Raw genomic sequence first — 24344 nt, forward strand, 5'->3', positions numbered from 1 at the left:
CGCCTCTTGGTCTCAGTATTTAAGGAAAAGTTCCCTTGGCCTCAGTCAGGCTCTTTCCTTTTCCCCGACCTTTAAATCTTGACCTCTCAATCTCCGCAGCTCTGCTTCTCCTAAATTTCAAAACCACCTCAGCCACGCCCCTGCCGGTTTCACCCTGGTCCGCCAAGCCCCCTCACTCTATAGTTTTGATTTCGGCGCGTGCAGGCTTGTAGACGGCTGTGATTGGTTGGAGATGAGCGAATTTCCTATATGATTGGCTGACAGTAGTAGACCGGCTATGAGCCAAGGCCCTAGGCAGAAGACGAGTTGTGATTGGTTCTCTAGTGAGGCGGGGCAATCTAAAAGGCGGAAGCAAAGGAGGGGCTTCGTTGGAAGACCCCAGAGGAGTTATGGAACTAGTTAAGTGTCCAGAGCATGGTAAGGGCTCAAAATCTTAGGAGTTAGTTCCCTGGGGCCTGCCGAACCAGCGTAGCATAATTCTTATTGATCTTGTTTCCTCAGAGAATTTCTGCTTTTTGAAGACCGGCGTTCGCGATGGCCCGAATAAAGGAAAGAGCTTCTACGTGTGCCGGGAGGCCACGTGCGGCTTCGTGCAGGCCACAGAGTAAGTCTCTGGCGGCTCCCTGTGACAGTGTCCGCCGAGGCTCTTGGGACGAGGGCGGCCTCTTGCTGTCTGCGGTGCCGGGAACATGAAGCGGTTGGTAATTTCATCGCTTCCGGGCGTGCTCGGAAGACACTGCGCCAGTTCTGGCAGTGTAACCCGAGATTGGTGACTTTACCTCGCTGGATCGTGGATCCCCGCAAAATGAAGGATCCCATCCTGTTTGGATCTTTGCAGACTTCTAGCTCTAGGTGTCTAGTCACCCATTAAACCTTAACTTCGTCCTTCTGCTTGAACTGCACTGCCACCTCGACTCTCAACAAGTGAAACTGCAGGAGACGGAGACGTCCTTCTTTTACACTAGTTTTAGAGTAAACCATTTTTAAGTGTTTGAGGTTAAAACACTGGTGGTTAAGTTTTTGGTCTATTTTTTAATGTAATTTTCAGAATCTTAATGTTGAGATTGATTATCCAACAAGTAAATTTCTTTAAAGAGCAGCACAGAAAGAAACAGCAGAGATCTGATTCAGTATTCTGGTTTCACTTGATAGTTCAGACCTAGATATGTTAAGCATCCTAAGGTGGGGAAAATCAATACTGAAGTGTTAATGTTTTGTGATACTAAGTGTCTACAGTACTTATTTTTCCTACTGTGTGTTCTGCTGACCTTGCAGAGCAGTTATTTTCTTCATATTTTATATAAAGTACGTAATCGATATGAGTACTAGAAAACAAATCATTTCAAGATGTTAATTTCTCATACTTTCCTTATATGCGTTAAAAGATATGTTTCTTCATTTTTGCTTTTAAACTAAGTGTAAGACCGAATCTTTTTTCAGTTTCTGAAAATAAACTTTTACAGAAAATATTTTCTCAGTCCTGTTACAAGTTTTTTATTATTATTATTTGGAAGAAATACTTAGATCACTGTCAAAAGATAAAAAACACCAGTCAACATTCAAGCCCATCTTTTGTCAACAACATGTCAGAGTATGCTATTACTTTTTGCTTTCTAAATACACTGAGCCTTTTTGTTGTTATTTTGGTACCGGGAATTGAACCCAGGATTCTGCATTTGCCAGGCAGGCACTATAACACTGAGCTATATCACCGGTCCCCATTGAGCCTTTTTGATTCAGTAGGCAGCTCAAATTTTGTAAGACATAAATATGTTCAAATTTACAGGAACTGAATGAACACTGATGATGACATAAGACATTAAGAAAAACATACTCTTAAGAATATCATACCAATGTTCTGGTATACCGATGAGTACAATAATACTTTATTGAGGACAATTTTTGATAAACTTGGTATACTTGAACTATGTCTGATGATGAGAATATAGGCCAAATAAGTTTCATAAGTCATAGGAGAGTACTTTATACCTTAATTCAAGCCTGTATACTCTCAGATGCTTAAATAATTTTTACACACTAGGAGCGTAGTTTAAAAACATATACCAACCAAGTAGCAAATTAATAGGGTTTTATTAGAAGTAGATGTTTGACTAATACTAAGTGACAGCTATCAGGCGATTAAATGATAAATGGGTAATGAGAAAAATTGACATAGGGTCTCTGCCAGCCTTAGACTTGTCATTTTGAGTGTCACTGTGTTGGTCAAGCAATAGTATAGCTTTATTTTTTTATTTTTTTATTTTTTTTGTCTTTTTCCTTTTTATTGGTACCGGGGACCAAACTCACGACTGCCTGCTTGCAAGGCAGGTGCTTATGCCGCTGAGCTAAATCCCCAGCCCCCAATAGTATAGCTTTAAACTTTTGAGTTACCAAAAAAGACATTTATTGTCATGCTTTATTTGAGCAAATGAGGAAAGATACAATCTATGGACCCTTCCCCCAAGAGGAAAGCACTTAGATATGACAATGTGTGGGATTTACAAATCCAGTGGAGGATACACATAGATTCTTGATTTGAAACTACATTGAATTAGACTTTAGGATGTTCACCTCTGCTCCTTGGCTCCTCAAATGAAATGTTTTCCTTTTTTTCCTCTAGCATCCCTGTTTCCCATTGTTTATTTCATGAGGATTTCGTGGTAGAGCTTCAGGGTTTGTGTCTACCAAAAGGCAAGAAAGAATACAGGTAAGGATTCAAAGAGAACACCAAAATGTATTTCCTTTTTTGTTTTTTCTATAAAAAACTTGCAGCTAGGTACAAATTCTGTATTATTGGGTATCTCTGGGACTGTCATTCTCAAACTGCTGAACAACTGGTTAATCTGAGAAGCCTGGCCCTTGGCTAATTTCTGTATTAACAGTTCTACCATTGTTCCTCTACAACTCTGAAGTAGCTAATAACATCTGCTCCCCCAGTAATAGCTTCTGACTTGTTAGCTTTTAATTCTGGTAGGAAAAGGAGATAATATGTAACAAATTGTAGAATATGTGAAATACACCATAAATTATAGTTTCCCTTCCTTTGTTTGAAATTTGGGAAGGGCAGGGTAGTGTATACCAGATGAAGATGACATTTGTCTTGGACTTACTGAAAGGTAACTAGGAATTTACCAGGTATTAGAAAGGAGTCATATTACTTAATACTTTACATTAGCGTATCATGGCATAAAAGAATGTCATCTCTTCAGGAAATTTTGTTTGGAAGTAATTTAGCAGGTACTTATTTATCTGTTGCAGGGCTGGAGATTGAACCTAGGCCCTCATACATGCTAAGCATGCATGCTCCCACTGAGCCTCAGTTTAGTATTACTATTTAAGTAGAGACTTGAGGAGATAAGGTTGACTAAGAAGACAAGAGCTGGAATTTTACTATCTTTGTACCATGTGCTGTGCATTTCAGTATTTTTATATGCTAGGTCTCCGTACCCCCCACCCCAATATACAGGCAATGAAGTACTAACTTCACAATTGTTAATTGACTTATGCATATAGGTAAGATGCACAGGTCTTGAGTTCAGCTGTTGAATTTTGAGATATATGTACATGCACCCATGGAACTAAGACCCAAGTCAAAAGACCAGGCCATTAAATCACATTTTTTCCATTTTAGTACTTTCCAGTTGCCCTTAGCAATTAGTTTTGATTTTTATCACTTAGATTTGTTTTGTTTTTGAACTTCATATAAATTAAATCATGATTTATGCACTTCCATGTATGACTTTTTTTACTTAATGTCTGATAAATTTATCATATTGTATATATCAGTAATTCATTCTTTGCTAAATTGAATTTCATTTAATAATGTATCATGTGTTTAGTAAAATAGCTGATAAATCTTTTACCCATTTTTAATGGAAACTTTTATTGAGTAATTTTAGATCCATATGAAGTTTTAAGAAATAGTGCAGAGAAATCCTTGTAGTCTTTACCCTAGCAGTAGTATTTATAAAAACTGGGATATTTACATAGTCCACTGGTCTTACTGATAAAGATGAGTTTTTACTATTACTAATTTGTGTGTGTGTGTTTGGTGAGTTATTTTTGTTTGTTTATTTGCTTTGGTTTTTTTTTTTTTTTTTTTTTTTTTTTGGTGCTACTCGGGATTGGACCCAGACCTTTCACACTGAGCTACATCCTCACCTCTTTCTTATTTATGAATGAATGAATGAATGCCAAGAGTCTCACCAAGTTGTCCAGGCTGTCCTTGAACTCATGTCCTCCTGCCTTATCCTCCCAAGTAGCTGAGATGACAGCAGAGTACCACCACATGTGACTCGCATTAGCTTTATACAGTTTTACACATGTGTAGTTCACCTGTCTACCGCCATGATCACACCTACTGCCATGATCACACCTACCGTCATGATCGGAATGGTCCGATCACCACAGGAGTCCTTCTGTTACCCTAATGTAAAGGTACCTACCTCTTTCTTTCTTCCCTAGCATGAGTCTGTTCTTTATTTCTAAAGTTTTGGTTTTTCAAAACTGTTACATAAAAGGAATGATATGGTGTAAACTTTTGGAGTTTTGGCCTATTTAAAAATTTTTGTTACTTTTCATTATTGAGTTGGAAGAGTTCTTTATGTATTTTCTGTACCAGTTCTTTGGCAGGTATTTGTATAATGAATATATTCTTACAGTCTCTGGTTTTCATTTTCTCAACTGTTGAGCAGGAATTTTTAATTATTATGAAGTCCAACTTACGGTTTGTGCTTTTTGTGAAATCTTTGTCTATCTCAAGATCACAAATACTTTTAGTAGATCTTCTAGAGGCATTATGTTTTTTTAAATAGTTTTTTTCATTTAGATGCACAATCTATCTCAAATTAATTTTATATACTATGTGAGGCAAAGTAGAAGTTATTTATTTTGTATATATTCCTAATACTTTCGCACTGTATTTTGAAGATTTTCTTTTCCTATATTGAAATTCTTCACATTTTGTTAAAGATCAATTGATTATAAGTTTTGGTCTATTTGTGGTATTTTTGATTTGTTCCACTGATCTATTTATATATTCTTACCTGGGTAATCAGGTAAAATAATGTGAATCTTCCAACTTTATTCTTTTTCAAGATTGTGTTGGCTGTTCTGGGACCTTTGCATTTCCATGTAAAATACAGAATGAAATTTTTTGATTTCCACAGAAAACATTTGACGTAAATTTTCTGGGGAATAAACTTCAATATTCAGTTTTCCAGTCCATGAACATTGTATATTTACTTATAAATCACATTTTTTTCTCAGCATTGTTTAGTAATTTTCATTATAGAGTTTTTATACTCCTTTTGTTAAATTTATTCCTTATTTTTGATGCTGTTGTAAATGGAACTTTGAGCTTTATTTTTGGATTGTTTTCTGCTGGTATATTGGGACTGGTAAACCTGTGTTATATGAAGTTTGGGGATCCTCCTGACACTTCATCCTGAAGAGGTTATGATCAAAAAAAATTACAGGGGCTGGGGATTAGCTCAGCGGCATAAGCATCTGCCTTGCAAGCAGGCAGTGATGAGTTCAATCCCTGGTACGGACAAAAAGGAAAAAGACAAAAAAAAAAAAATTACAGCACAGGATGCATATATCAGACAAACATTGATTACTAGTACTGTACTGTATGTGCTGAAATGCAAATAAAATTTAAATAATACTGCAAATTTACACTTATTTTTGTGTAACATTTACAGCCTTGAAGTCATCAAATATAAAAGCATTAAAAAGCTTTTCTTTTCAAACAAAATATATAAACAATGTCTTTAACATTAATTAATCAGAATCTTCAATAATTGATTTTGTAAAACATTACAATGATCGTTGCAAACAATATTCCTCCTGTCAAGGCATAAATGCCTTCACAACACTTGCAAAAATGTATCGATAAATGACTTGCTTTGAATGCATTTCAAAGCAAGTAGAGGAAACTGTATCTATGGTGTCATTACAGTTTGTGTTTAAATTTGATGCAGTTCAGGTGTAAAGGCTTATACACACCTGTAAAAATTTCCGAATGCCTTTTTACCGACAGTAACAGCTTTGTGAGATTTCTAAATCACTTGCATTTCATGTTTGACTCTTTATCTTTTCATTATCAAACTTGAATAGTGTTTGCTCAAGTTTTTCAATGTCTCTTGGACTATTTTCCCAGCCATTTTGAACAGTGAATAATAATAAAACAGACTGAGAGGTAAAGTATTTCTCAGATAGTTTCCTATCCAGTGTTGCATACCCTTATGAACACATGACAACCAAACTGATGACTTAAACATTATGGTTTGACATTAGTTATATACAAATAAGCAGCTCATCTTGACTTTGAATGTATGAATCCCATATATGCAACAATATTTAAGAAGAAAGTTTTTTTGTATTTCTCCAACCCAGAAGTGTGGCACAAGCTTGTAATCCTAGCACCCTGGGAAACTGAGGCAGAAGGCTCAAAAAGTTTGAGTTTAGCCTGGACAATTTAATTTATCCACTTAGTGATAAATTATTTTACCCTCTCATAAAATAAATAATAACAGTAAAATGGCTGAGATTATAGTTTAGTGTGAAGGGCAAAAAAAATTACACATGTACTACTGAGGAGCCTTTTTTGTACTTGGTGAAAGGAAACTGGAGGATTTCCAATTTGCATTTAAAAAACTATGAAGATTAAAACCTGAAGATAGTGAAGGCACTATTAGAAAGACAGTTGAAGCATAGCTACTACTGAATGCCTGGGAAATGCCGTTTACCCCTTATCTTACATAGCTATCTATTTTGATAGTGTCAGTAACCCCAGTTTATATTAGATGAGGGAAATCGCCACTGGACAGGTTAGAAAAGCAGACTTTCCTAGTAGGACATTTCAGTGTGTCCTTCCACCACTTTCTTTTCTGGAGTGGCAGCGACAGTTACCCTGGCTTCCCCAGATTTTGAGAACCGAGAGAGAGTATGTAGGATGTACTCAAGCTGTTGGGCATGTTGTCATGGCTCAGGAAATAGTTGCTAAGATGGAGTTTCTGGGTGATGAGTTTATATTAAGCAAACAAAAAAGGGAAGGGTAACATCAGTAGAGGATTCGGATATATTGCTAACATACACAGCTGTGGACTAACCATGTCTTATGTATAAATTTACTGCATGTATTTTTTAGCTCAAATCATCCACAATAGTTACTAGTAGGTACTTCCTGGCACACTAACACTGAAAAAGTTTTCTTAAAACAAATAAAATAGGGGGCTGGGATTTACCTCAGTGGCATAAGCGCCTGTCTTGCAAGCACACAATCATAAGTTTGATCCCTGGTACAAAAAAAAAAAAAAAAAAAAATATATATATATATATATATATATAGATAGATAGATAGATAGATTACAGCACACAAGTTAAAAGACAAAAACAAACCATATGCATACACACGTGTGCATACATATGCACAAGCGTGCGCATGTGAGACAGGTAATACAGGCTGAAATTCAAATGAAATAATACGCCCTGTGGATGTCAATGACTTTACCAGAGTAAGAGCATTTAGCTAGACACTCTGTACTCTAGGGAATGACTTTGGGGGAATTCTGCCTTCATGAAAACTGAATTCTCTTTTTAAGAACTTATGTATTTTATACCTTCTAAGTAATATATTTGGCTTAACAGAGCTGGGATAGAGAGGTGCAGTAATAAAAGCAAAGTGTAAGTTGAGGCTAGGCACCTGTTTTCCATGCTTTGCAGCCTAACAGCGTTTGTGTGTAGTTCTCTGATTTAAACAGCAGAGGGTACCACTCACCAGCATTTGCTGGGCCCTCAGTGTATGCACAGTTAAAAAAACCAGTCTTTCAGGGGAACCTAAGGAATGAATCTTGCTTTGACATGAATAATGTAGCATACACTGTATGTAAGTGTTGGACATTGTCATCAAACTCCCGCGTTGACGTTTTTTCCTCTCTTTTTTTATTTTAAGGATACGGGAGTCAAAATAGTTGGAAATACTGTCCTCCTTACCTATAAATGGGTAAAACAAATTTTAGTACTTTCACTGGTTGTGGTAGGATGTTCAGAGTATTTCATTTTTAGTAACAACTGAAGTTTTACACGTCTTAAAAAAAAAAAACCCTTTTCTTGAGTTTTAGATGAAACTAACCTGCAGCATATCCAGCTGCAGTGGGAGGCTGATTATAATAGACACCTGGGCCCAAGCCACACCCATGCAGAAGGCCCTCGAGTCCCACTAGTCATGAAGAACCCCACTCAGTAAAGGAGTGGCGTCTTAGAGATGCGGAGTGTCATGCTGTGTGCTGCACAGTGGAGGTGATTCTTCACGGAAAGACTATAAGTCCTTTGTAATATGGGTGACAGTTACTTTTTCCTAGTTGCTTTATGTCTTATGATTTTCCTGTATAGTTTTACCATAAGGAAGTTTAAAACTTTTATGTGGTCAAATTGCTAAGTTCTTTCTCTGTCAGGTTTGGAGTTTAATGTGATGTTTAGAAAATCCTCTTTCACTCTAGAATTACCAAGCCATCTTTTTTTCCCTAGAACACTAGAGGTTGTTTTTTTGTTTTTTTTTTTTGTTTTGTTTTTGTTAAATTTTGAATTTTGGTGTAAAAGAATGACAGAAACCCAATTTTATGTTTCTCAATGCTGAGCATATAAGATGTGGGTTTGTACTCTTGAGGACCCCTTGACATCACCAGTATAAAAATTAGACACAGCAAGTCAGGGGAGCAGCCGGACCTGCAGTTGGGGTGCTGGATTGAATGTATTTACAGTCGTCAAGATCCACAATGAAAGATTAAGGTTGGGAATGTTAAATAGTTGAGACTTGATGCTTGGCCTTGAGTGAACTTTTCAATTTGATAGAGGAGAGGCTAAAAAAGTGTTCCAGCAAAATAGCATGCACAGGAATGTGGATATATGAATAAGTAAAATGGCTGGCAAGAGTGAGCTCATGATTTACCTTTATGCATTGGTGCATTTAGTATTCACACTGACCATATGGCATGGTATAGATACTATTATTATGACTTCATGAGCTTACTGGAAAGGAAACTGCCACAGGTGAGGTAGTTAATGACTCAGGACTAATGCGAGAGGGCTGGGATTTAAATCACTAGAAGGGAATTTTTTGGAGCCTGAGAGAGTCTCCACCTTGCTGAAGCGAAGGTACTTGACATGCCATGCTGGGCTGACAGTTACCTGTAGTAGGAAACAGGACTTGTTTTCTGGTGAAGCTGGACTCGAGACAACTGGCTTCATCTAGCAAGATTCATCATCATTTTTTAAAAAACCTTTGTCCTGAGAAAATTAATAAATATACTGCAAAAAATGTGATCTCCTATAAGTAGAACCAATATTTGCTTTCTCTGTGAAAGTATATTTCTACTACCTTCTTTGTAGATTTAAAATCTAGTAAACGTAAAGATAGGAACTTTTTATTCTGAGAATACAGAAACCAGTCTAGATTAGTTAATCTGGATTGATTGAATTAATTAATTTAATATTTTACTAAATCACTTAATTAAAAATATAACTAAGGTATTTGAGTACGATTCCTAGCAGATAATAAATATTTAGTGTGTGTGTGTGTGTGTGTGTGTGTGTGTATTTTCCTTTTCCAACTTGTCCTGAAAGTCTGCATGGCTTGGGTTTTAAAATAGAAATTTATTTGACCCAACTATTCCCCTCCTAGATATCTTCCTGAAAGAGTTAAAAGATGTATTACAATGACACGCATATACCCATGTTTATTGTAGTGCAACTCATAATATGAAGTGTGGAAGTGGCCTTATATGTCCACCAATACGATATTTCTACACACTGGAGTATTACTGTGCTGTAAAGAAGGATGAATTTGGATCATTTGTAGGAAAATGGATGCACTTTGAGGCCATAATTTTAAGTGAAATAAATCAGACACAAGCTTAAATATCACATGATTTCTCTTCTATGAGAAATCTAAAGTACAGCAAGTAACAACTTAAATAGCACCCCAAATAAAGAGCAAAATGAAAGATTAGTAGGAAAAAAGGCAATAGATCTTTTGCAAATGGGGAGGCAGAGGACAGTAAAGGGTCTTAAAAAGCATAAAGATGTGTTATACACGTGTGCCAACTCTCCATGATGAACATTATGTACTACAAACGTACTAATAAAAATACATATTTAAGTGAAATACATACTGTTATTGAAATCTTTCAGTAAAGAGCTCATTGTTCCTAAGGAGGGTTTGGTTAAAAATAAAAGACCCTTAAGTGGAAAACTATCTGTAAAATATATATTTGAGAAAGTCATTTATATAAATATTCTTAGAGAAGAATACCCAAGGCATTAAGTTTTTAAAAATGGCAAAATATTTAGTACAAATTGTGTATTCCTTCTTTAAAATGCTTGGGACTAGAAATATTTTCAGGTTGCAAAGTTTTTCAGATGTTGCAGTATTTGCTGACACATCTATCTTGGGACTGGGACTAAAGTCTAAATGTGAAATTAGTTTATTTTATATATACCTTACACATATAACCCAAAGGTAATTTATACCATATTTTAAATAATTTTGTGAAATAAAGTTTCATGATACAGGATTTTCTACTGTAGCATCATATTGATGCTCAAAGGTTTGGAATTTTGGAGATTTTTGGATAAGGCCCGCTCATCTTGTATTATGCTACCCATTTGTGTGGAAGAGGAAAATATTCAATGTATATATTTACATTGACTTTAATATGCATTTGAAGATATCCAGAAAGGTAAACAAACAGACAACAGTAAGAATGGTTACATATTGGAAAGAAATTGGATACCTTGGTATTGGAAGGTGGTTTTCACTACCTTTTTATACTTTTTCATTGACTACTATTTAAACAAAGTATGTATTAAAACTCTTATTTAAGTGGTTAAAAATTTTTAGGAACCATTTTAAGTAATGAAAAAAAATAATTCTATTTTATTCAGTAGTACTTAACCAAATGGCAAGGCATAGTTGTGAATAAAGAGATGTACTGTAACTTGTTGAAGACAACCAGATGTTTGTCCCATAGTGTTTCCCAGTGACAAGATTTTGCAGATTATATTTCCCATGGTCTAGTTTTGCATGTTCTTTCCTTTCTTTGTATTTCCTGTGACTTGGTAATTGGATTTAGCAGTCTGACCAGGTTTGGGTTACTTTTTAGTTTTGAAGGATGTTTGTGTTTTTCAACATCCCTTTCTAGATAGCATTGTGGCACCCTTATCAGCATGCTCCATGCTGGGGAATCCCCTTCTTCCTACTGTAGCAGATCAAAGTCTGCTGATCGGTCTCCATTTTAGTGTTTTTTTTTATTGAGTAAAAACGACTGACCTGTGCATGCTCTTGGTTACCATATGATCTTTTATTCTTTGACTTCCTAACTCTTAAAATGTCTGGTGCCGTAAGGTTGTGTTTTTGTTTTTGTTTTTGGTGCTGGAAATTTAATACAGGGCCTTGGCACTGGCCTCTATCCCCAGCCCAGCTCTTTTTAAAATTGTTTATTTTAATATAGGGTCAGGATTTTGCTAAATCACGACATTATCCAGCTAGGGCCCAGTTTGCAATTCTGCTACCTCAGCCTCCCAGGTGCTGGGATTATAGGTATGTACCACCTCACCCACCTTCAGTAAGAATGTTTTATGTGTGTACAGTGGTATTTAGGTTCATGAATTTGGTTCTTTCCACTATTCTACTTGCAAACTGAATCGGATAAGAACTGAATCAAATTACAAGTGTAATTGGTTTCAGATGACTTCCCAAAGCCGGGATCAAATAGTTGTAAGATATTTGCTTAGATTAAAAATAAACTTATCCTTTGTTTTAAAGCCTTTTTGCAGCCTTGATTATTTGTGCTTTGTACTTAATTAGGTTGTTCTTCCGATGTACCAGAAGTAAGGCAGAAGGGAAAAAATGGTGTGGAAGTGTTCCATGGCAGGTAGGAATTATTCATCTATTATTTAATCTGCTGTGTTAAAACTGAAAGGACATTGCAATCATGTAAACTTATGATCTTTATCAAATTGGGTCTGAAAGTTTTCTTTAAGCAAGATAGATCCTGATGGGACTATTAATTCAAAGGACCATTTGTTATATTCAGGATTTTTATGTCCTATTTCACTCATTCAGATATTTTTCAGGATATTAAATGCCCTAGTTAGGAAAAAAAAAGTACATATTCTTGACTAATGTCTTCATCTTTTTGTAGACCAATATCTACTTGATTTTGGAAGCTAGATGTAACTCACAAGCAGTTAGAATGTTAAGATGAAGACAAGCCCTATGGATATCCAATACATGGGGAGGTGATAGTACTCGTATTGGCAAAGATATGGCTTAGACTTTGGTTCTGTATTCCTCTAGTGAAATCTTCTTAAAGTCAAAAATCAAAGGTAGTATATTAAGACAGTGTTTAGGTTTGGAAACAAGTTCATCTTCAGAGAATGGTTTTCCTAAAGAATATGCATTGTGGCTATTGGATCATAGAAAGCAGCTTGGTTTAGTCTCTGCTTTCCCTCCAGGCTTAGAAAGTTTTATCATGGACAGAGAAGGAACCAAACATTGAAAGTTAAGGAACCCAATCTTTGTGAGTTTGACACCTGTTCTTTTATAGATGGAGATACGACACCAGAAGTGTTTAGAAATAGTAAGCGGCTTGTATTGTGTTTCCACTTTCTCTGAAAATAAGGGTACTCTAGATTAACAGGCTGCATTATTTTACATTACAGTGAATCATTTTCATTATCCCTAGGATCCTAATTCTAAAGAACACCCTATCACCATTAAGTCTCATGCCTCTGAGCCATTTCCTCATCCTTTGAGCCAGCCGAGAAACCCATTCAAGGTGCTTGACAAGAATCAAGAATCAGCTCTTTGGAAACAGTCCATCAAAAAGGAAGATGAGACAAAGCCAGCTGATGGGAAGCCAAGGGAAAAGGGAGACCAGCTGTTGGATGAAAAGAAGCTACAGAAACCTGAATCTAACCACTGGATGGAGAAAGGGCTCTCGTCTAACCTGGTGATAAAGAAAAAGCAATCCACAGTTCAAGAGAATGAGCAAGAGAAAAGATCGGAGGTTCCCTGTGGAAGGGAGGAGGCTGAAGGAGTTGCATCCAAACACAGCAATGGGAATGAGCTGAGAGGAGCATCGGTGTCTCCTCAGGAGAGGTCAGATGGTGAAAGTCAAGGTGTCCAAAACAAGTCAGACCTTTTGAGAGGAAATGAAATCCAGCTTTTGCCTCATATTGTTCCTAGTCAGAACCCAGTAAATCAGCCCCAGAAAGAGGGACATCTCAGTAAGGCTCACCTCAAGAACTGCAAGGCTAAGGAATCAGAGGCAAAGGATGGCCCAACTACACAGAACTTCCAGAAAAGCCTCCCTCAGGAGCATATCCAGGCCCAGGTGGAGGCTGTCTTGTCTGATCAGAAAGGACCAATGGCATCAGTGCTTTCTCGGGGAGAGGCTGCCCCTAGCAAGGATGACAGTGGGGAAGGTGATGTTGCTCTTGCTTCTGATAAACCAGAGAGCCCGCTACTTTTTGCCTCAACAATGGACAAAGACAAGATGGAGAATCTTCAACTTCTTAATCCAAGTGCTCAAAGAAAAATACCTGCAACCACAAGGATTTCCAGCAAGGTGGAACCTTCCAACTCAGCAGCCCAGCATGTGTGCCTTACCACACAGCTCAGACAAAAGAAGGTAACTCATGACTTGGGCTTTGTTTCTTGGGGCAGAGGATTACTTGCTGTGGACAGCTAGGAGACCCTTAGAGAAGAGCTTGATATAGCAACCGTTAAAGGTTGTATAGGTGGATATTTAAGGGTCTCCTTTTTCCTATGCTTATATTTATAGGGGTTAATAAGCCATTGGTTTTTTTTTAAAGTCCGTTTTTTGCACACATAATTAAATGACCATAATTTTAGAATTTTAGCATGTTTTAATCTGAAACTGCCTTCTAATAACTGGACAGGAGCAATCTGATAGGATCTGTTTTTCAGAGCACCCTGGCATCAGTGAACATCCAGGCTCTTCCAGATAAGGGTGAGAAGTTACTAAAGCAAATACAGGTGCTGGAAGAAGCACTTAGTGCCCTGACCCTCTCCTTGGAGCAAGGTAAGTGGTTATGCCCCAGAACTCAGGAATTTCTTGAACCAGACAAGAGATTTGTTTGTTTGTTTGTTTTTCTGCTGAGTCATTTTGATGAAGAATATATAGAATATGCCTTTTTCTTTTGCAGTCTGCTTTTTTTCTGAAGTTATATCTGAAATTTATAGAAAACGATCTCCTGTTTTTTGTGGACTAAAATTCTCTTTGCCATTGTTTAAATGCAACCACTATGTTTTCTATGAAGCCTTCCCAAGTTTATTGGATTAGGCTGACCTGACTTGTACACAGACAGTTCCTTCACTCCTCTTCCCAACCTTAATCTGTTCTTCCTTTGTTTCTTGAGCAGGATCTAATGAGGAAAGTAATACTCAAGCATCAAAACAGAGCAACTTCACCAAAGCTGCCAGTGACCCTCCCCAAGTGGTGCCTGCCCAACCCATTCCGTCACATCATGATCCTCAACCTCTGAGTTTTCTAGGACTAAACTCAGGTGCTCAGGAAACTGCTAGAGCATCCAGTCAGTGCCCTGGAGGTAGGATCCAAGCTCCTGGGGGGACCTACTCTGTGGGGTTAAGTGCCAACAGATGTGTTTATCCATGAGAAGGGAGAGGCCATTCTAGAATTAAAAGTCACATGTGCATAAAAGGTCATAATTAAATCTCAGCAGAGCTTTGTACAGTGATACTTAGATCCCCGTTAGCCCAGAGACTGTGTCTACCTTGTAAACTCACCTGTCAATGCCTGTGAACGAAAACTCTAGCTAATATTATTATCAGATAGGTAAACCTGCAGTTCACAGCTCTGTTCTTTCTCTGTGGAGGAGTAGGGATGGATGAGTGTATGCTAAGGCAGAGCAGAAGAATGACGTAAGTGAAACCAGTGACTTACAGACCCACAGAGAGTAGTAACCCTTGTATAGCTGAGCTAAGCATCTCTATTGAACACTTTGAATGCAGACAACTTAGAATGCAGAATGAAGATCCTATGTAGATTAATTGTGGCATCGTATGAGCTGGTTTGCTAGTCTGGAGACAAAACTCAGGTTGCCTGGCAGGAGCTAGAAAAGCCAGTTTTCTCTCAGTTGGGAACTGTGAGAGATGTAAAAAGTTGAAGAAGAGCGCTAAGTGTTAGCAAAGGGGAAAGACATAGATGTGGAACCATTTGAAGGTAAGGCCATACTAGACGGAAATGAGAAAACATACTTATTCAAGTGTCATAGAAGACTTGGTCACTCAGGCTCTGTGAGAACATTGCCGTGTTACAGTGTCATTTCTTAAGGTAGTGGTGACTGAGCCACGTAGAGAACTATTGCATTATGTTAAATTATTATGGTAAAATTCATGTACTGTATCTTGGAAATAATTTCATAAAGACAGTCTTAAAACATTTTAACATTTAATTAATTTTCCTTTTTCCAGAAAACTTTTACTTGAAAAAGTAAAGCTTAGGCTTTATCCCTAAAATTGTGAACCATCACGGTGCCTGTTGTTACTCACTTCTTGTAGGAGTTGTCTGTGTAGAATGCACAGGCTGACAGTACTGCAGTACAACGCAGTCAACCCAGGGCCTGCTCATTGTGGGCTTCGCTCCCTGTGTAGTCAGGCTTCAACATATAGTTTCTATCCCGGCCTTTTTTGTGGTTGTTTTTTTCTCTTTCTACTCAGTGATCATTTCTTCCTAAAATACTTTTTGTCTGCAACCTGTTCAAAGCTGGGAAGTAAACTGTCAAAACTATCAAAAGTTGGACTGGGGATACAGCTCAGTAGTAAGGCACTTGCCTTGCATGTGTGAAGCCCTGGGGTCTGTCTCTAGCGCTGCAAAAATCCGGGAAAAAAAAAAAAGAAAAGAAAGGGAGGAGAAAGGAAAGAAAGCAAGAGATGGCTTATCTTTTCATTATGCTATTGTTTTCTCCAGTATTATAGTTACTGTTAATGTGTTTAAAAACACAAGCAGAGAATCAGAATAGAGAAGTTTGTGAGGCCAAGTGAGCCTGGAGGCAAGAATTGTTAGTCAATAAAGATCCACCACTTGACAAATAATTAATTGCTGTTTTGCAATGTAGCTAAGCCATAATACTTGTGCTATCTTTGGGTGACACTATTTGTATGCAGAGCATGGAAAGCAAGATCCGTATTATGCAGTATGGAAACTCACAAGTGAAGCTATTGATGAGCTGCATCGATCACTGGAGTCCCGTCCTGGCGAGACAGCAGTGGCGGAAGATCCAGTTGGCCTGAGGGTGAGCCAGGAAAGTCACAGTGCAGAGTACCCATAACAGTGTTGGAGTCTATGAAGAGAAAGAGTACTGTAAGACAAAGTTGTAAAGTTATAAATTTCTATGACTTAAAAGGATACATTTATTAAGTTTTTAGTGGGTGACACAAGCTGGCAAAAGAATGTATTCGTTATGAACCAGTTACGGCAAAAGTACATACAAGACGTACATAAAACAATTAGAAAATACCTAAAACAAAGATTCAGTGTGCCTTGTATGATAGCTGCATATGAAGTACAAGTGGGATTCAAAATAAAATATTATTATAGTTGTTTGACAATTGTTTAAAGAAAAGGAACTTTATTATGAAAATAAAAAAAAAATAAAGGAACCATCACGCTAAGGCAAAATTTATTGTCTGCCCACTTAAGGAAACTGCAGGTCTGTAGTAGAGAAAACAGAAATAGAGCGGCAGTTAGAAGGAATGGTATCCGGGGAGCTTGGTGTTGATAAGTGGTGAGGAGGTGTCACCGGTTTCCAGGCTGGGAGGAGCCGGCCCAATAGGGGGACTTCCTTGCTGTGGAGCCTGGCATTGACAAATCAAATGAACTTTGATTTGAATAGCTCCAGATAAATTATGGAATCACAGTAGAATTTTGAGCAGGGATATTTTATGAAGTATAATGGTTTCACAGAGTGTAAGGTATACTGGAGTACACAGAGGTGAGAAGGAGCCTCCAATTAAAGGGCAGTGAAATCTATGACCACCAATACAGACTGGGATGTTGATTAAAGGGGGGAGAGTCAAATTTAAGACATAACTGGGACAAATCAAAAACACGGCTAGTGAGAGTAGGGTATGTAGTCAGAAGTCGTGGTTGCAAGAGGTAGAAGCTGACTTCAGCTAACTTTGTTTTTTTACTACTTTCACTAAGCAGACAAACTGGACTCACTCTCACTCGAGGAGTGAGCCTCCTGATAGAAATGCTGAGCATCAGACATAACCACAACTGCAACCTGGGTGCATCGTGACATGAGCAGTTTTTAAGACCATTAGAATGTTAGAGCGACCGCTTGTAGAAAATAGGAGTGCAGAGTCCATGTAACCAGGATCTGGTATAGCTTTTCATTAATAATTTATGCCTAACATTGGTTATTACCTTTGTCAGGTCCCTTTGCTACTACACCAGAAGCAGGCATTAGCCTGGTTACTATGGCGGGAAAGCCAGAAACCACAGGGAGGGATTCTGGGTAAGTGTGGTACTATAGTTAAAAGCCAAGAATTATTGGTTACTTAGACATTGTTAAATGTATTGTTTTATTCAGTCTTTCCCTCACTCTATAAGCAGGTAATATGATTCTGCATTTTACATTGACGAAACTCAACCGTAGAAATGTTAAGAACTTGCACAAAAGTATATAGCTGCAGTAAAGAGAAGACTAACTGATTAAGCAAGGAGTAGTTTATTCTGTAGTGTCCCCCAGATACTCTAGAAGAAATAGAATGCCAGGCTGCAATCCTGTTTCCAGGAGAATCTGTGTTATAAACTGACCATGATATCTTTGCTATAAGCACTGGAGAAAACCAGTGCTATACCCAGGCTCAGTGATATGTATGTAGGACTCGGCATATAGTCATCCTTATGGATGTGACTTATTACAGATAGAGAATACAGATCAGAATCAGCAAAAAGGAAAAGGCACATAGGACATGACACAGGCTTTGAGAGTCTTCTCCAAGTGGAGTCACACAGGTTGCTTTCAGTTTCCAGCTGTGAGTTATAACAGCACTAGTGAAATGTTTCCAACCAGAGAAGTTTGTTGGAGACTTAGTTCTCAAAGTATTTACTGGGGGATGGGGCATAAGGGCATCTTCAGCCTGGCAGGTACCAAAATTCCAGATACCCAGAAAGAAAGCAGTGTTAGACATAAATGGTAGTGATTGTACAAATGGTTTAGGCAGAGTAAGCCACTCATCAGCTCCGACATAGTGAGAGCCCTGCATGAATTTGAGTTCCCAGGAAGCTATCAAGGTCCACATTTGCAAGCAGATGTTTGAATGATCAGCTGAAAGGCCTGCTCTGTTGACTTTTCAACACATTAGCAGTGCCAGAAATGAGTATAACTCATGCTGTGTTTTTCTTCTGCTCTGTCAGAATGATTGTTTTGAGTAAATGTGGAAGCCCGAGGTCTGGGCCTCAGCATCATGACCTGATAAAATTAGGAAGCAGTACTGTGTAGGGTGTGAAGAGTATATTAGTTTAGGTCCATGACGGTCCAGTGATGGAACCTAAGAAGTGTTAGGTTACAGCCTTCTTTGATGAGGAAAGTAACATGGAGGACTCTCTGGAGTCATATAAAAGCACTAGTAAACTAGGTGGTAGGACCTGTCTGCTGGACTTCATTGCTTTTGGAAGTAACACATTAAAATTCTATGCAACATCTTAAACTAAAAGAGGTATCATTCAGCATAGTGTTGGATAGGTAACAGTGTAGTATGGAGACTACAATAAAATCCAATATCATTACATGTTAATGTTACAAGAGTTAGTAAATGTCTGGCCTAGATTTCCAAGTCAGTAGCCAAAGGTGGGGTTCATTTTTACAAGGAAGATACAGGATCATGACAAGAATGATGCAGCAAAGAGAACTGAGACAGTTTGTCAATTCTTTGCCCCCAAGTAATTTGTTCCTTACTGTGTTTTTATTTTCCAGCGGATGATATGGGCTTAGGAAAAACTTTGACAATGATTGCGCTCATCCTGACCCAGAAGAATCAACAGAAAAGCAAAGAAAAAGACAAGGTGGCTGTGACGTGGATTTCCAAAAACGGTAGATGAAAGTATCTAATGCTATTTCCCAAATCCTGTGAACCAGCTGAGAGGGAACATTTTTAAGCTACCACAGGGACACCTTTGATTTGATTTAATTAATCTAGAAAACCAGTATTTGACAACTTTCCTATGGTATCTCTCTCTCTCTCTCTTTTTTTTTTTCTTTTTAGAGACAAGGTCTTGCTATGTAGTTCAGGCTGACCTTGAACTCCCTATGTAGCCCAGGCTGTTCTCAAACTTGCAGTGATCCTCCTGCCTCCACCTCTTGAGAGTTGGGATTATAGGTGTGTGCCACCAGACTGGCCTCATTTCTGATGCTGAGTATGTAGAGTATAAGTGATCAGTTTTTCTCTTCTAATGTAATGTAGCTTTGTCTGTAATTAGAAAAAAAGTATGGAATAAGTATAGTAATTATTATTTTTGTTGCTGTTGAGAATAAACTCCAGAGTAGATCCAAATTAACATATAATCTTTTTAAGGGAGATCTGTCACAAATTCACATTTTAGCATCCATATGGGAAACTTGTTTTCTAGGTTTCTGAAATTCCAGGTATTGATAGATAATGGATGATTTCAATCTTTTCTCAACCTATATATTTAAAATATAATTTATACATTCTTAAAAATTATAGGTATTCTGTGTAGATAACACCACATGTAAGTTGCCATGTACATTTCCTTCTCTGTTGGATAGATAGTTTAAGGCACTCTGCTCTCAGAACCTATAATGACCATTGTTCTATGGATCCTAAGCGGCACCTGGACATACAGATGAGGTGTGGTCGTTCCCGCACTATGTCACTCGATAGTTCCAGTGTGGTGTTTTTTTTTTTTTTTTAATTTTAAAAATAAAACAACACAATAACAAAAAATAAAAAGGATGATACAGAATTTAAAAACAAAATAATAGGAAATTAACACTAATATATTGCATATTGTTATATTCAAAGTGTTTGCTTACTTTATAAGAGGGTTTATGTGTTTTAATTGACACATAAAAATTTGTATTTAATGCTTTAATTAAGAAATATGTGAAGTGATTACTTTCAGAAAAGAATAATAATATTGCCCTATTAGGAATCAATTCAGAAGCTTTAGGAAATGATCTAGTTTCTAACCCGGCCACTCTGAAAGAGCATTGCCTTTTCAGACTAAGGTCACATGCTGCCTACTGTCTTTAGCCTCTTTCTGTCTGACTGGCTGGCTGATTGCTTGATTGATTGATGCTGGGAATTGAACCCAAGGCCTCAGCACTGACCTATATTGCCAGTCCTTTTTATTTTTGATTTTGACACAGGATCTTGCTGTATTGCTAAATTGCCTAGGCTAAGATCCATATTGTGATCCTCCTGCTTCAGCCTTGTATAGTACTGGGATAACCAGCAGGTTGCCACCATGCCTGACTTCTAACACTATTAAAGGAAAAAAGTAATTAAGTAATTTGGTTTATAAGACTTTCTCTTCCATTTCCTAGTCTATTGTCAGCTCTCTTTAGAAGTAAGAGCAATGGTTAAAAATATTAATTGAAGAAATAAAATCAGATTGAAGAAAAAGAGGTAATGCCCTAGCAAAGTTAAAGGCTATTTAATGAATATAACTAGATATTGATTTATTTATTTTTTCCCTTCAAGACTCTTCTGTCTATACTTCCCATGGAACACTAATTGTCTGTCCTGCTTCCCTGATCCATCATTGGAAGAATGAGGTAGAGAAACGTGTGAACAGCAGCAAACTAAAAATCTATCTCTATCATGGGCCAAACCGGAATCAGCATGCAAAAATGTAAGTGCGAAGGTGCTCTGGTCTTGGAGGTGCCCAGTGCCTAGGCTCAGGAGCTCTGGTGAATTTCCCACTTCCTGATTCTTCATTTGATGGGGCTAGTGACATGTGTGAAGACCAAAGGCAGATTTTCATTCTCATCACCAAACAGCCTTTTACTTTTACTAAGAGATGCATCTTGAGATCAAATGCTGTTCTTTTGCTATGTCCTTGTCATGGTCCACTACAAAACCCACATGTGAAAAGCCAGAGGCACCTGAGTTATGAGCCAGGTGACAGCAGCACTCCTGAGTGCTGGGATTACAGGTGTGAGCTACCACACCTGGCTTACAGCATGTATTTTTAAACCCATAGCTAAATTAATGGATTTACACAAACCCATTATAGTAGAGAGAAAGCATTACTGATGTAAGGTGAACTATGCTTTGAGGATTTCTTTCTTCTCTGAGATTTTAGTAATATCTCAAATCACTATTAAATATCAGTTCTCAGCCCTATCCTACTTTCTATTCTGGCCAGGTCATATCAAGTTAAATATGACCCCAGCCAGAGGTTTTGCTTTCTGGCTCATTGGATGGGAATACAGAGGCTGTTCTAGCTATCAGACTTAAAATGATCAGAGGAAGAAATGGGGAAGCCAAGTGGTAAAGTTTACTTTCTAAAATTGTGTGTGTGTATACACATACATGATGGACAGGACAAAAATCAAATCTCTCTGTAGAAACTAAGTAGATAAACCAACTAAATAGGTAAATTTTACCAGTAAAATTATGTGTGTGTGTTTATTAAGGACGTAAGTTAATCCTTTGTCTATCCTACCAGCCCTGTGCTATTTTACAAAGATATCAACTCTGTCTCTTCCAAGAACATAGAGGGATTGTTTACTGTGTTCTTTGTGTTGTGTCTGTGCAGCCTCTCTACATACGACATTGTGATTACTACTTATAGCCTTCTGGCCAAGGAAATTCCCACAAAGAAGCAGGAGAAAGATGTCCCAGGTGCAAACCTCAGTGTGGAGGTGAGGCTCTGGGGGTATTGGGGAGACCGAATTGGAATCACACATCGTCTAACAGGCATCTTTTGACATCCTCAGCAAGAGCTAAAGTACCTTTTTTAAAGTCAGAAATGCTCTAAGTGGTCTCCCTGTGGATATTCTTCAGTTGTTTCCTCTTGTTTTATCTCTCATCTCATCAGTCACCTCAGAGATGAAGGTTGATACTTGGTGCAGTGTTCAGCTGTCTTTTAGGACTAGAGTTTGCTACACTGCATTTGTAATGGTAATAATCACATAAGAAAACTATACTTGTTGCTATTTTTAGCATGAGTGTATGGCATATGTATACTCATGCCATTTTGCATATTGAGTGTGCAAACCAGTATTTTAGTACATAGTTTGGTATTAGACCATCATTCCTTGCCTCCTCTCTACTTCTTAGAAAAAAAAAAACTTTGCAAATACACTAAGTCCTCAAATTAGGAACATTTGAGTTACCGACTTTCTCAGGTGTGCTGTATAAGATTCACTTTGTCAGACTGTGAATGAATTCAATTTACAAACGTAATAGGATGACAGGCCAAAAGCTAACTAGTAACCATGAAAACCCAGAGTGTTTTTGGGCTTTATTGCATAATTATTGTGGGGATCCCCCTGCTATAAAAATACAGTATTATTCTAGGAACTAAGCTTGCATATAAATTTTTATTTTTAATGCAATAGGATATTAACAGATTTCTCTATTAGAGGAGACCTCTAGAATTTGGCCCCCAGTTCAAAGTTAACACTGACTTCTTATAAATGATGAACATCTCAAATTCTTTGATAATTGTCCATTGTTTTGAGGATAAACTCCAGATTCCTTTACATGGTGTATTAGGTGCATTATGATCCTGCCTAACCTGTGTGTCCTTCATCTCTCATCAACCTTTCCCTCCCTGTGGCACCTCATGCTCTGTCACACCAGTGGACTTTTGGTCTCTGTCATGCTCTGTCAGATATTTTGCCTTCTCTTGCTAAATGCAGTGTTTTGTAGCCACTTGCTTTTCCAGATTATTTTCTTCTTTTTTAACCTGCTTTGAGAAGTCTTTCTGGACTACTCCCTTACCACCGTTTGGTTGGGTGCCTCTTTTAGCACCTTGTGCTTGCTTATTCACAGCAACCCATTCAACAAATAGAGCACTCTCCTATATGTCAGATATCGTGGGTGCCACCGGGAAAAGGGCAGGTGGGGTCCCTCTGACATATATTGGATTATCAAGTATGACTTACTATAGGTATAATTGCAATTAAGTATTTCTTCATTGCTAGATTTTGAGCTTCTAGAGGGCAGGAATTGTCCTTTAGATCTGGCTTAGTATCTTCGATGTAAAAGTAGATTTCTAGTAAATTTAGTATTTTATTGCAGAAGTGAATTTGCAGGCTTATAACCATTGTAGAAATGTGGTTTGAAAGAATAAATGAAACCTCAAATCAGAAAAAACATTTTGCTTTTAGTTATCTTAAGCATAAGGATTGAAATTCTCAACCTGTTTATTGGAACCAGTTGAGAGGTTTTGCTCTTGATTTTTCAGCTCCATTCTGTATAACTGATCTAAGCAAACTGGAGCTTAAGAGTGGATCCTTAAAACTTGTTTGTTACACTTGTTTATCTCCTTGAAGATATGTACATATGTCTATACTGTTCTTGGATTCCCCTTATGTTTCTTCCAGGGCTTCTCAACACCTTTGCTCCAAATAGTCTGGGCTCGAATCATACTGGACGAAGCTCACAATGTGAAGAATCCCCGAGTACAGACGTCAATTGCCGTGTGCAAGCTGCAAGCTCGTGCCCGCTGGGCTGTCACTGGAACCCCCATTCAAAACAACCTGTTGGATATGTACTCACTGCTGAAGTGAGCAAGTGGAATTTTTGTGTAACTGAACCCTGGCTGTAACCCTTCATTATTATTTCTTATCTCACTGTAAAGCTCTGATGTGTACCAGATTATTTTGTGTAGCAGATGGCAAGCCTGTCAACCTTTAAAGGGCAAAAGAATTAATATTTATGAGAAAATATCTGTTGATTGACTGGCTGATAGAGGACTTTGATTATATCCAGCTTCTATATAAGCAAAAATGTAGGACAGATTGAGTTAAAGGAAGCAAAATCATCTTTCTTTCATCTAATGAATGTCTTGGGCTTTTGCTCCTTTAAAACATCTGGGCTAGGCTTAGGACTACAATTTATTTGAGGCAAACACAAGAAAATGTTGATTTTTAAAATATTTGCTTTTATTCAAAGTCAACCCATAAAAGAATATGGAATTTCTTTCCTAGCCTTTGAAGCTTCCAGAATAAATTCTAGCTATTGGTTATATGTCCTATTGTGACAATGTAGACATCGTTAATGAGGAAAGTCATATTTTAAAAATGTG

At 37.7% G+C, this 24344-nt stretch overlaps 1 protein-coding gene across 2 annotated transcripts in view; it reads left to right on the top strand.

Annotated features, from left to right (window-relative positions):
* The first annotated feature begins 284 nt into the window (after positions 1–284).
* The window catches only part of Ttf2 (transcription termination factor 2), a 37098-nt gene continuing 13038 nt past the window's right edge, over positions 285–24344 (top strand). Inside the window, exons 1-13 of one of the 2 annotated variants that reach the window (XM_003479264.5) lie at positions 285–417; positions 502–604; positions 2621–2707; positions 11870–11936; positions 12750–13697; positions 13997–14111; positions 14452–14637; positions 16217–16344; positions 17490–17571; positions 19036–19152; positions 20786–20936; positions 21846–21951; positions 23641–23822. In XM_003479264.5, coding sequence (XP_003479312.1) covers positions 390–417; positions 502–604; positions 2621–2707; positions 11870–11936; positions 12750–13697; positions 13997–14111; positions 14452–14637; positions 16217–16344; positions 17490–17571; positions 19036–19152; positions 20786–20936; positions 21846–21951; positions 23641–23822 — 2300 coding nt within the window. In that variant the 5' untranslated portion in view covers positions 285–389. Of the gene's footprint in view, positions 418–501; positions 605–2620; positions 2708–8195; positions 8305–11869; positions 11937–12749; positions 13698–13996; positions 14112–14451; positions 14638–16216; positions 16345–17489; positions 17572–19035; positions 19153–20785; positions 20937–21845; positions 21952–23640; positions 23823–24344 lie in introns of those variants that run through there. The other variant, XM_063256184.1, reaches the window with a different exon arrangement.

This window comes from Cavia porcellus, unplaced genomic scaffold, assembly GCF_034190915.1.
Source record: "Cavia porcellus strain 051 isolate PalLab524CR breed Dunkin Hartley unplaced genomic scaffold, mCavPor4.1 scaffold_1, whole genome shotgun sequence".
NCBI classification, from domain to species: domain Eukaryota; kingdom Metazoa; phylum Chordata; class Mammalia; order Rodentia; family Caviidae; genus Cavia; species Cavia porcellus.